General features: G+C 38.9%; 1 protein-coding gene and 1 long non-coding RNA gene across 2 annotated transcripts in view; one reads left to right on the plus strand and one right to left on the minus strand.

Moving 5' to 3' along the window:
• The window catches only part of LOC122872333 (aryl hydrocarbon receptor-like), a 37,248-nt gene that overhangs the window by 23,502 nt on the left and 838 nt on the right, over nucleotides 1–12,908 (minus strand). Inside the window, exons 2-3 of the mRNA XM_044188419.1 lie at nucleotides 11,628–11,815; nucleotides 2,685–2,800 (exon numbers count right to left, since the gene is read on the minus strand). Of these exons, the coding sequence (XP_044044354.1) occupies nucleotides 2,685–2,800; nucleotides 11,628–11,815 (304 nt within the window). The remainder of the gene's footprint in view (nucleotides 1–2,684; nucleotides 2,801–11,627; nucleotides 11,816–12,908) is intronic.
• Nucleotides 4,485–6,945, plus strand: LOC122872341. The gene is made up of 3 exons (XR_006377085.1): nucleotides 4,485–5,279; nucleotides 5,950–6,059; nucleotides 6,695–6,945. It is a non-coding gene; the product is annotated as an uncharacterized LOC122872341 (long non-coding RNA).

The raw sequence follows: 12,908 nt of genomic DNA on the forward strand, positions 1-12,908 counted from the left end.
GCTATAACGTTAGCTATCCATCAGTAGTAGGCCTAACTGTCACCGGCATCATTTAGCTATTTACCACACTGAGAGACTATATTCATGAATCTCACTGTGAAAGTTTTATTAGTACGGTTGTTTCTTGTTTCGCTGTAGTTTCGCACGTTAACATGTGGTGAAGCGCTATTCTTTCCAACCAATTGGAGGCGCAGCCTTGGCACTGGACGTGTCGCCGGTCTCATGCTGTAAGTGGACGGTATGAAGGCATGAGGGGTGTGTTTAAGATTTGGTGATACACTGTCAAACATCTAAGAATACTTTGAAAGCTTTTAGTTGATTTCCACCAACACACACTCATCCTTCATCCAACCCCCCCTCACTTCAATAATAGATGTGTTCACCGGCTCTGTATAATTCATGGGCCGGCGTCTGTAATGGAACAGAGCAGCTGTAGGCAGGAAGCTGCTGCCCTCCACACATCCTTGATTCTTCACCGCTGCAGTGGCCAATTTACTCCTCTGGGATCAATACATTTGTCAATAAGTTGATTCAGGGCAGAGAAATCAGTGTTTACTACTTGTCTGTGTCTCTGTGTTTAAGAACTGATTGTACCAGAACCAGTTTCAGGCTCCAGCCACAACGCATAGCTCCGCCCCTGTCAAATCTGAATGGTTTTAATGATGAAGACACCTCAGAGTGTCTTTTTAGTTTTTTACTACTTTAAGTATTTTTCATGGCAGTTTCTCAAAAGTTCGCACTTTCCAACACATCTGGACCATGACATGGGATGTCAAAGGATTACCATAAAACCTCTTTAAACCTGCAATAACTGATTTTTTTGGCCACTTTGGGGGCAGCGGAAACAAGTTGTGAACACTGACATTTCATCTTTTAAGTTGATATGTTGAACTTGTTAGCAAACAGTTGATTATTTATAGTCGTGTTTCTGGTCACTCTGGCACTCTCTTTCAGCTGTTTTTGGTCTCTACCAAAGGGAAATATCTGGCTCTTTAGCTGCTAAATGCTCCACTGTGTTCACCAGCTGGTCTCCGACTGTGTCTGTCTGCTGTTTAATGCTGAGCAGGTAGCGTACAGGGGTTTTTACAGCTTTTTTTCCTGAAAACAGCTGCCTGCTGCGGCCGAAAACAACGCTATGAGAGCGGTGAGAGTGAACAAAACAGTAAAGTTGTGGGATAAACAACGAGCTGAAACTCACTATAAAGCTCCGTAAAGCCAAGAGGAACTGCAGATTCAGGCAATAATCCTCTATAGGTTCATCAGTACGAGTGACCCCTTTCACATTGTTTTCACATTGTCATTTGTTACATTGTTATTATAAAAATATCTATTATAGCTGTTTTAAGTTTAATTCCATACGAAATGTACAGTGCTCAGGGTAATGCGTTACTTTAATCAAATGACGTCTATATTTAGTTCATCATATTTAAATGTCCAGTATGTAACATTTAGAAGGAGCTATTGGCAGAAATGGAATATAATATTCATAAGTATGTTTTCATTAGTGTTTAATCACCTGATAATAAGAATCGTTGTGTTTTTGTTACCTTAGAATAAGACGTTTATATCTACAGAGGGAGCGGGTCCCCTTCCACGGAGGCTGCCATGTTGCACCGCCATGTTTTTACAGTGGCCCAGAACAGACAAACCTAGATCCAGTGATTGGCTCTAGATAAGTTTCGCAGCCACTGTAGTTTCTCCGACACGCATGGAAAGGGAGGGTGAGGCGAGCGGTATTCAAATGGTTGCAAACTGCAATTTCACTGCTAGATGCCAGTAAATCCCACACACTGCTCCTTTAAGTTACTGAACAAGTGAAAATATACTGTAGTTATTAATGACGGCACATAATGCTGGCCAAAACTGTTGCCTTGTTACAGCTGCTGAAAGCAACAGATGCGTGTTGCAGGTTTTAACCATGTAGTACATTTAATTAAGTCAGAGACACTTACATCACGGAATTAACCATTTATAGCAAATTGTTATATATATCGTTATATTTGGAAGGAAATTATCTGCTCTTTGAGGAAGCTCTCTCAGAGAATAAACACATACCCTGTCATTATTTTGACTTTTAAAAATAATAATAGAGCGAGATGGAACTTGTGTTCGAGTGAAAAACAACTGTGGTAAACTCCAACTCGTCTCGCTCGCCAAAAGCAGAAATGTCTCTGCTGTAAGTCCAAGAAAACAAGCCATTTCTCCTCATGTCCTGCTGTGCAGAGCAGCCTCTCCTCCATCACAAGGTTTCAACTGACCTACAGCAGCCAGTTGTTGTTGTTGTGTGCAGACTCTCTGCATGATGCACGGAAAAAAAGCCACAAACTAACTCAGTCAGAGGTTAGGTGATTGTTACTTGTCTGTGCCTAGTCACATATAAATCCAGATATAAACATGTTCAAGACGTATTGAGGAAGGATAGTGATCAAACCACTCAACACAAACAATATCCAGATGTTTATAAAGTGTAAATACATCTGTTTCGTCAAGCCACCTTCATTAACTCTCAACTCTTCCCACGTTCACCTTGCATATGCTTGTGTATTGCTATTTCCTTCATCATAATAGAATTTAAATTAAATTTCTACAGCACCAGCCATGATTAAAGTCACAAGAGAAAACAGACCAGATCAGTAAAACTAAATAGACTTTGACAGCAACATAGTCGCCTGTTGCTCACCAACCTGCAGCAGCAGTTCCCCCTCAGGTATGCGACCGTCCGCTGATCCTGACGTCTTGTTGTCATCACTGTGATCGCTGCTCTTGTTAATGCCATTGGACAGCCGGTTCTTCAGAGCCACTACAGAAAGAGAAACAGAGAGGACAAGTTGGACATAGACATGTATCCCGTCATCTCTAAAAACCCCTTCTTATAGATCTAGACTGATAAATATTAGCTTATCATATATATGTTGGCTGATATATAACAAAACAAATTCCACTACAGAAAGATGTAATATTAGAGGAAAAACAGTGTCCTCATTATAAGGACTGAAAAACGTTCCACTCAGTACATGTCTTGGTCACAGTTCTTTAACAAAATAAATTTAAAGGCTCGTGATCGAAAACATGTATTGGCCGATATCACTAAAAACTAACCAAAATATCAATATCAGCCTCAAAAATCCAGTATCGATCGTGCCATATTATGTTTCACCTAGTATAAGCTAAATGATTAATAAATGAATCACTGAGTTAATTCATATTTAATTCCATAGGATCCTTTATGCCAGTATAGACATAAACATGGGCCCCAGATTAACAAAAAGTGCTCCTTATATGAATAATTAGCATGGTCTCCTTTAAGAGAGCACTGTTGAAATGGAAACTATCAGACAAGAGGCTGTTGTAGTTTAGGGATCCTGTCTGTTCTGGGGTCCAGGATTGTCTTTGATTAGTCTGATTGAAATCTTGATGTTAAATATGTTTCTATAATCTGAGGCGCCTCTAATATTCAGGCAACGAAATACAGTTTAAATCGTTCATTTCATATAATTTGGGTTTGGAAATGATTTCTAAGATTACTCGACTTTATCCTTTGCAGTTGCATCCTGCACAGTCCGGGCAAAGAAGCTGATGTGAAGAGTCACAGACTGAGAGAGAGGGAGAATTAAAAGAAGAAAACCTGAGGGACTAACACCTTTAGAGAGAGGTGATTTCAGGCGACAAGATGGAGGCAAGAAGAGGGAGAGAGTAACACCTTGGAAAAATCTAAGATGAAATCAGGACAACTGACGGTGACGAGAGAGAGACAGACAGATTTTGACAAATATTTTCTGTTTCACTTCATTAGCTTGAAAAATAACAGATGAAATTACCGGCTTATCAATGTGTTCAAAGTTTATTAACAGTTATTGTGACTAAAACATTTCCTGTATGTCCCAAACGGGCTTCTGGTCTGTGACCTCTGAAAACATGGAGGCCAGCAGTGTGCCTTTGACCCTGGGGATAAAATCCGTTTGGGTGGGTTGAGTCTGAAGAAAACAAAGAGCTTTTCTGAAGCAGTGGAGACGTTAATGGAAGAGGAAGTCTCTGAGAGCTGCAGACAATACAGAGGCCAAAGGTTCGACCACTGAAACGGCTTCTTCCGATCGCGACCCAGATTCCACACAGGGATCAATAAAGCTTCATTGTTTCTCTTTATTATCATTAATGGAGCTTTTGTCAGAGGTAATGGCACGGGACAGAAACCAACCACAAACCTTGACATGGATCCAGCATCAAGTCATACTAAAGTTAAAATGTTTTAAATCAACAACAAGAACGTAATCTTTTTAGATTTATTGTAATGAATAAAGACATTATTAGCTTGTGTTTGGACCTAACTGGCTATTTTTGTAGCATCTATAAGTGTTTCAATACTTTTTTCTGTGATGTTCAATATTACATGTAGCCTACAACTGTATATTTCATGTATACTGCCTTTATATTAGTATGTTTTAAGACGTATGTACTACTACTGCATTGATTTTACCATTCATTTTACCACCCTGAGGGGGTTTTTAATAATTATGTTACCACACAGCTTATATGGGTACGGTAGTAATAAAAAAAAAATGTTTTGACTTGACAAAGGTCAGATTGGGATCTGTTTAAATAAATTAGTGTTTCTTTTTCATTGATGACCTAAAAGTTTGACTCTCAAACATCAATTTCTGGAGTTTCAAGCAAGTTTCCAGTCTCTGCAAGTTGATTTTCAAAGAGACCAGAAATAAAATGAAACTAATGGCTGCGTGAAATGAACAAAATCAGCTTTATGGTATGTTTTGGAAAATGGCCGTATTGCATAAATTGTAGCTGATACACTAAAACTTGTGTTGTTGTTGTTTGATGCCGGTAACATGAATGTGTTGTAGTTTGTGACTTTAACTCAAACAGCCACCTTAACTCAAAAAAATGTCTCCTCATATATAAATAAATCCCCACTAAGCTGCACCAAACCTTTGTCTGAGTCTGCTGGTGACAGAGCTCAGTGTAGTGGAAGATCCCAAGGCCAAGAGAGAGCAGGAAAAGCATGTTGACTATCAATAATTAAAAGCTGGAAGGGGTGGAGGGGGGTATTTCGAACCCTGACGTCATGAACGAGAGCCGCCGGCAAGAAAAAACACCCCGAGGTTACAGGGAGGAGAAGGGGAGGGGACATCTATCTGTTGGCACAACGGAGGACGACGAGGACAAAAACAGCCGATAAAAACATCACAACAGTCGCTCTTCAGTCCTCTGACTCATTTTACTAAGGCAGACAGGAAACGTAAAGGAAGCTCCATACATCAGACTGAGTGAGTCCACATTTGGAGGGGGGACTAGACCGAGCAAGACAACTGCAAGAAATGTATTTGGAGGGTATTACTGCTGGGCAAGATGGTTGATATCATCATGATTTTAATAAAAATGCTCTTCCAATATTGATATGTATCACAATGTATGCAAAATCAACAATCAAACAGAGACCAGCAGCAAATTATCACATTTAAGAAGCTTGAACGAGCAAATGTTTGTTTGATAAATGACTAAAACATGTCGACTAATTTACTGTCAGTCAGCTAATCGTTTCAGGACTGCCGGTGAAAGAAGGATTACGATTATACCGAATTATTGCCCAGCCCTTGACGGTATAAAAAAGCTTAAATCATCACACAAACTAAATGTGTTAATAATATTTTAGCCAAATCTGAGACTGAATACACGAGAGACAGCAGCTTTGTTTCTGACACGAACCCTTTGCAGACATTCATAACATCTAAAAACACATTTGAACTGTTGCCAAACTAAAGTAAACACAACAAGTGGCGAGCCAACCTGCAGCAGCTGCAGATTAAAGTCTCCTCTGCAGTCTAGTTAGTCTGGAGGGACGATGACACGAACAGCGACCAGTCTAATCCAGCATCTCATCCCCCACCATCATCCCCAGTGTTCACAAGGTTTGTGACCGAAATACATTTTTCATAGGTTCAACATAGTGCAGTGGCAGAGGTGACGGCACGAGAGCATCTCCCGAATGACAACAGAGAGGACTATCTGCAAACTACAGTGTGTTTGTGGGTTTTGGGCTTAAAGAGGTTTGTATTAAATATTCATTAAGGACCTTGAATGCTTTATTTTACTATTTCAATTATCCTTAGGCAAAATATCTCTCTCTATCTGTCTAGGTAGTCAAAGAAATATTGCTTTAATACCCAAATGTATTGCAACATCGCACATATTTTGAGGTAAAGAAACAGATCGACCGAATGTCACCTTTACAAAATCAGATTAATAACATCATATGGGCCTGTGGTAATTTATATTTGCCACACACACACACACACACACACACACACGCTGATTGTCTCCATGGATATAAACAGCGAGGAATCAGCATTTGACAGAGGTGGAAAATAACAGAAAATACAATGCTGTTGTATTACATAAGTAACCACTAATCTGCTCGTAGCACTTGATGGCAGATGGCTTCACATGGAGACAGATGTGGACTAACACACACACACACACACACACACACACACACCTGGAATGACACCAGACTAACCAGTATGCCACTACATTTCCTGGATTGTCAGCGATTTTGAAAGGCAAAATGCTTCTTTAAAAAAAAAGGAAATACTCGTGTTGTAATTACAGTGGATGGACACAATGATTTGTTTATATTTCAAGTTAAGTGTGAGTGAAACAGATTTTTGCTTCTTCTTGACAGTGGAGTAAATGTTCATCAGTTTTACTGGACGTCCTGAACGCAGCATCAACACACAGAACAAAGTCTTGACCTCCACAGAAATATATTTGGCATTTGCTGCTTCATGAGGTGCGAGAAAGTCTGATACAGAAAGGAACAGCACACACAATCTGAAATTCAAAGAAAAGTTTTGGGAAGTTCATTTTAAATCTACACAAAGTCTGAGACCTTGGGAGGAACAGATGAATGAAACCGTTTTTTGACTTAATATTTGTGCCAGCAACTGAGTTTTTTTAGAACTTCAAAGTTACTTTTAAATTATAACATAAGACTGTGACGTGTCAACAAATGATCCCTGAAAGAAATCCCAGGATTCAAGGCCTTGAAAATTAAACGTCAAAACCATGTGAGGAAAATAAACAGTTTTCTGACTTCACTACGTGTGAACATCAAGGATGTATACTTCTTCTGTCAGTCAAAATAATGTAAACCTGGTTAACCTGGCTGAGTTCATTATTTTCTATAGAGAAAGTGAAATTAAGTATTTCCCTATTTCTGATTGACTAATTGCAAAGCTACTTTAGATGAACCACAAGCGCTCGTGAACACACACACATTGCTCTGGGCAACTTAGGCATTGAGGTTTCAGTTTGAGCCCAAACTTTCACTTACCCTCAGGCTTTATGACTCCAATTCATGAACGTACAGGGCGAAAAATTCAATTTCACAATATAAAACTACACATACTATAATGGAAGATTTTATTAACACTACCACTGCTGCCAAAGGGCACTAATTTTATTAACAAGCAACACAACACATAAACACACGAAGCACACATGAAAATCCAAGGTAAAGGCTGTACTTCACTGAACAACACTATGTGCATATACGGCTACTGTACATACACAAGCACATACATCTAAATACCTACATAATGTACGTACATACATTTAAATTCAAACATTTCAGTGTAAAACTTTCACTTTTTCCACCACTTCCATGTTTTCTAGCTGCCCTTTGCTCTGAATAAATAAAATACAAACATGAACAACCATCTAGTTAAGATTCTAGTTAGCAAGCAGCTAACGAGTAGCTTAACACGTCCAGGTATTTTACCAGCTTGGAACAAGATCCAAAATGAAACCTGCTATCACAACTTAACCCTACACAAATCCAAGGGCTGTTTTTGATATATCGAATTAATTCAATTTATTAGAATTTAGTTTTTTTTTTTTTGACAATGTGTAAAATATAATGCTATATATATATATATATATATATATATATATATATATATATATACATATATATGTAGCTGGGAAGCTAATGCTAGGTAGCTAGAAGTCTGCATACATCAGACTTATATTAAGAAATAGCAACAGAGGGAGTGGATGAATTTGTCTGTCTGTGTGTAACCGAACCTAAACCTCACCTAATTCTTCCATTTGCTTACAGAGGGTGAGACCAACATGGGCGCTGACAAAAATCACGTCAAGCTCCCTGCAAAAACAGACGCAGGTTAAATACATGATGGACTACCACTGTAAGAAACAAAAATTAAAAACAGGGGAGTCAAAAGTTGAAAAGTGGGCACCTATCTCCCCCCTTGATTCTTCAAAAGGTCTGTAAAGCGGCCGTGAGTGGATTATCCCGCCGTGTTTTTATTCTCGGAGGCTTTCATCTCCTCCTCCCACCTCCTCCTTGCTCGCTGCAACGCTGCAGTCTCTTCAGACCTACATTACTGTGTGGCTGAGACTTTGGGACAAGGGTCGTCTCATGGCCACGGGCAAGAGGAGCTGACCTACAATACGTTAGGGTTGTTACGACGGGAGGGGGTCGTCCAGCGTTCATGCACTTGGATAGAGAAGTGGGTCTGCTGGCCTGTTTCTGCAGGGTCAGCATGTGACGCCGAGGTCTGGTGTGTTTTTAATCAGAGAACCTGTTTAAGTCTTTCATAGGCTGCTGCTTAGATGTTTAAAGGACGAAAATGGGTGGGCGCCTGTTGAACTGTTAATTACTGTAACCTCAAGTTGTTCAGTGGGAGCAACAGGCCAATAAATGTCTTTAAAAAATAGATAACTGAGATAATAAGCAGCTGATTGGACACATCATCAAATGCTGAAATAAACTTAAATAATAAATCAGCTTTTTACAAGTGGATCTTTCATGAGAAAAGGACGGTTTAATAATAAAGCCAAGGTTTCTCTCAATAGACCTTCAAAAGGGAATCTCAAAGCTTAATATAACATCAAATAGAGCAATGTGGGAAATGCAGTTCACACTTGTAGTTCCCAAGGTCTGAATACATAGGCAGCTTCACAAATACAAAACATCTCAAACAGCGAGGACAATTCAATAGAGACAGCAATCAGGAGATCAGCAGATCCTATTAAACAGGGTTTAATTGGGGGAGGGGGGTTCACTCCCATCATTGCAGTGGCGTCCTCATTAAAGTCTATGCTTGCGTGCGAAGCGCAAGCCAATGGAGACGCTGTAGGTTGATGTAAGTAGCTAGCTATGTAGCTAGTTTAATGCACTTTACTTTCTTACCTTCACAGTTTTTGAATTAGACTGTGTCGAGTGTCTACGGACGAACGCTAACGCTAGCTAGTTTCTAACTTTTGCATCATCATCTACAGACTGCAGACATTACTTTAAACAAGCAAGATACTGTAAGGATCGTAAGACTGTAAGCCTGCGCTGTACTGGGTTCCCTTTACGCCCTGGAGAAAAAGTTGACCCCCCAGTTGTCATTGTATAATTCGCACTCTGCTATTAAACAAAAAAAAAAATCCCTACACAAAAATGCCCTCATTAACAGGAAGAGCAAGAGTCGGATCTTGGTTTTCGAGGATCTAAACGCCTCAGCTGGCAATAAAACCCAATTTAAACATCTTCAGATAAATTTAATGCAGTTTTTTAAACTGCAATCACCTTTAGTCATCCGTTTTTGTAGTCAAAAATAATGTCAATGTGTTTTTAAATGTATTGTTAGTAGTTTTTTATTATTATAAGGGAGAGACTGCTGCCAGAACGAGAGACAAAGTAAACAAACTTGCTCTGTAGCTACATGTCATTAGCAGACTGCGTGCTGTTAGTGGTAGAGGACCACACCTGCATCTAACTGGACTGAAGTGACAGTTGCAGGTACGTTTACATGCTGTTTAATGTAGCGGCTGAGCAGCTAATTAGCTATCTAGCACTTTCTTCTCAGTGAATGTTTGTTTGGTGGGTCGTTCAACAAGCTAAGGTGCAGGACAAGACGTGTGTTCATGTTTATAAGTTAGATAAGAAGGATTTTTAGTGGGAAAGCTAATGTGGGTTGTTAAAAAATATAAAATATAAATGTCTCTCTTTTGGTTTCTGATCACAGGACAGGTGACTAGCAGAGCAGATATGTGCTGTAGCAGATTAAAAAAAGGAAAGATGCAATTTAATTTCAGTTGGACGGAAAATCAACTGTCAATATTTCGAGAAAACGCAGTTCAAATTGGCATTAAATGCAAGTAAACAAAAACAATTAATATTTAGTCGATATCACAATCAATTTTTCAGCTTTAAGATGCATATTGTCACATTTTTGTTTTGCTAAATATTGTAGGACAACATTTTAGTGTAAACACAACTCAAGCATAAAGTCAGAGCAGTTTTAAACTACGATTGCTGCTGAAATGTTAGCTGGAAGTAGTTAATCAATGCATTAAAATGCTGATTTGAGCCTCCTACAGTAGATTAAACTGCAAATATAGGATTCAGATATTCAAAACGTTCAGTGAGGTTTAAGGCTTTTTCAGGCTGAGAAGATTTCTGAAGGCTGTTTGTTGTTTTTGGACAGACTTACAATCTGCCTTTAACAGCAAATCTGTTAACACATTCAAGTCTGCCAAACACACACACACACACACCTACATCCCAGAATCCATCTGCTATGCCTGTAAACCCGCTAACTCCTCCACAAAGCCAGTCCTCTGCACTTCTTAAACAGAGCCTGAATCACAGGCAGGCCAGACACAAAGGTCGCGACCTCTAAACCCCTCACCCTCACCCAAACATCCACCCACCGCCATCTCGTTGCACCCATACAAACACCAGCCATTTCTAAATATATATATATATATATATATATATATCCCATCCAAAAACATTTGGCTTCCCTAAATTGTATAAAAACACAAAATGTGTGGTCCGTAAGTAATATCAACAATATGGATAAAATATTGAGGGGAAAAATATCAGTTTTCTTGCTGCAATGGCAAGAAATGTTGTGGTTGTATATATGAACAAAGACCACAGAGAATAAATATTTCTTGGGGAGAAAATAGTAATGTGATGAGTTGTAAGGTTCATATAGTACAGAGCTTTATTTCTCCCCCCATGAATTGTACATTTAACTCAAGACTGTGATATTTTTTGAGCCTTTTGTTTTTCAAATTGACCCGCTGATTCCAAACTAAACACTAAGGTTTTTCATTCCTGTTTACCTACATCTGTACAAACCAGAACTGGGGTTTCCAACTTCACTTTCACACCTGATTCATTTCACTGTCTCGCACTTTGTTGTGGTGGATCCAAACTCTCTCTAACCTTCTTTCTTTTTACTTGAAACCCTGACCACCCATGTCTGTTTCTGCATGTTTTTCTGCCTCTGTGTCCGCAAGTCCTGTGCGAGGTGTGAAAAGCTATTTCAGTGTTTCGGTAGGCGGGGAAGGAAACGTGCGAGCAGCTGTTTCAGGACTCCAGACTGACATTTACCAGCTTCACTTTCTTTCCCTATCTGTCTCAGTTTCAAGATTTGTCATTGCCACCTCTTTTAAACCGCTGCTGATGCTGCCAAAGAAGTTTACAACCCATAAAATGCTGCTTCCTATTAGCATTTTGTTATATATTCCCATGTAGACCACCACGAGTTCTACATGTGCAGTATATTTCATTATAATCTCGTGTTTCCTACCGGAGAAGAAGCTCTTGGTGCGGAGGAAGCTGACGCTGAGCCTCAGGATGGACAGTTTGTCCAGGCTGGAGACGACGTCTTCAGAGAAGGGCAGCAGGCTGGCGAGCCGGTCCAGCTCCGAGTTCAGACGGTCGCGGTGGCGTTTGGACGGGTTGGACTTGGCGCCTTCAGTTGGGGTCGGTTTGACTCTGGATGTTAAGGAAGTATCGTGATATATAAGCCTTATTGTTACCTCAAGAGTCACATCTAGGCTTCGACTGCTATAAGAAGCCAATATTGATGCTATACAGATTACAAAACCTGACTGGACATTTTATTTTCTTTGCATATTATTTACTAAACTACTGGATTTTTGAGGCTGATAAACATAAAACCATAACGCACACTAACAACCATTTTCCTTTAAATTTGGTTATTAAAGAATTGTGACTAAAACACGTACTGAGAGGGACATTTTACATAAGAAAATTGAGATTAAAGCTAGTATGTCGGCTGACATGTACACCAATAGATCTGTGATAAGCTAATATTGGTCGATATATCAGTCTAGCCAATTTTAGCTGCAACTAACAATTATTTCATTATTGATTATTCTGCTTAATATTTTCTTGAATTGATTTCATTTTGTTTATAAAATGACAAAAATTGTAAAAATGCCAATAAGATTTTCCCAGAGCCCAAGGTAACATATTGAAATAGCTTCTTTTGTCCGACCAACAGACCAAAACCCCAAAATATTCAGTTTACGATCCCATGAAATAGAGAAAAGCATCTCCCTGAAGCTGTAACCAGCGTTTTTTTGTTTGTTTGTTTGTTTGGAAAGTGACCTAACGTTTAATCTCTTATCAAAATAGTTGATTCATTTACAGTGGGTTGACTAATCGACTAATCTTCGTAGCCCAGAATGGAAAACCTGACTGGAAATGTTATTTTCTTTGCAAAATATTAACATCAGCTTGGTTTGAATGATCATAACGGATTTTAACCATTTTGCACAAATACAACAACTAAACTTTTACCATTAAATTTGTCCATACATACACTATATTGCTTTTTTTTCACAAATTATGACCTGGGAGTTATATCTTTTCCTCTGAAATTGGATTATTCACATTTTTATAACCTTTCGTGTAACTTCCAATATCTGGTAATGACAGATATATTAGTATTGATATGCATGTATGTTTTTTAACTGACCATGTATTATTAAGAATCCACATCAGTCAAGCTCTAGGGTTAATATTTTCTTTTTAAATGTCAATTTAGGGTTCAATATATAAA

Source organism: Siniperca chuatsi, linkage group LG24, assembly GCF_020085105.1.
Source record: "Siniperca chuatsi isolate FFG_IHB_CAS linkage group LG24, ASM2008510v1, whole genome shotgun sequence".
NCBI classification, from domain to species: Eukaryota; Metazoa; Chordata; class Actinopteri; order Centrarchiformes; family Sinipercidae; genus Siniperca; species Siniperca chuatsi.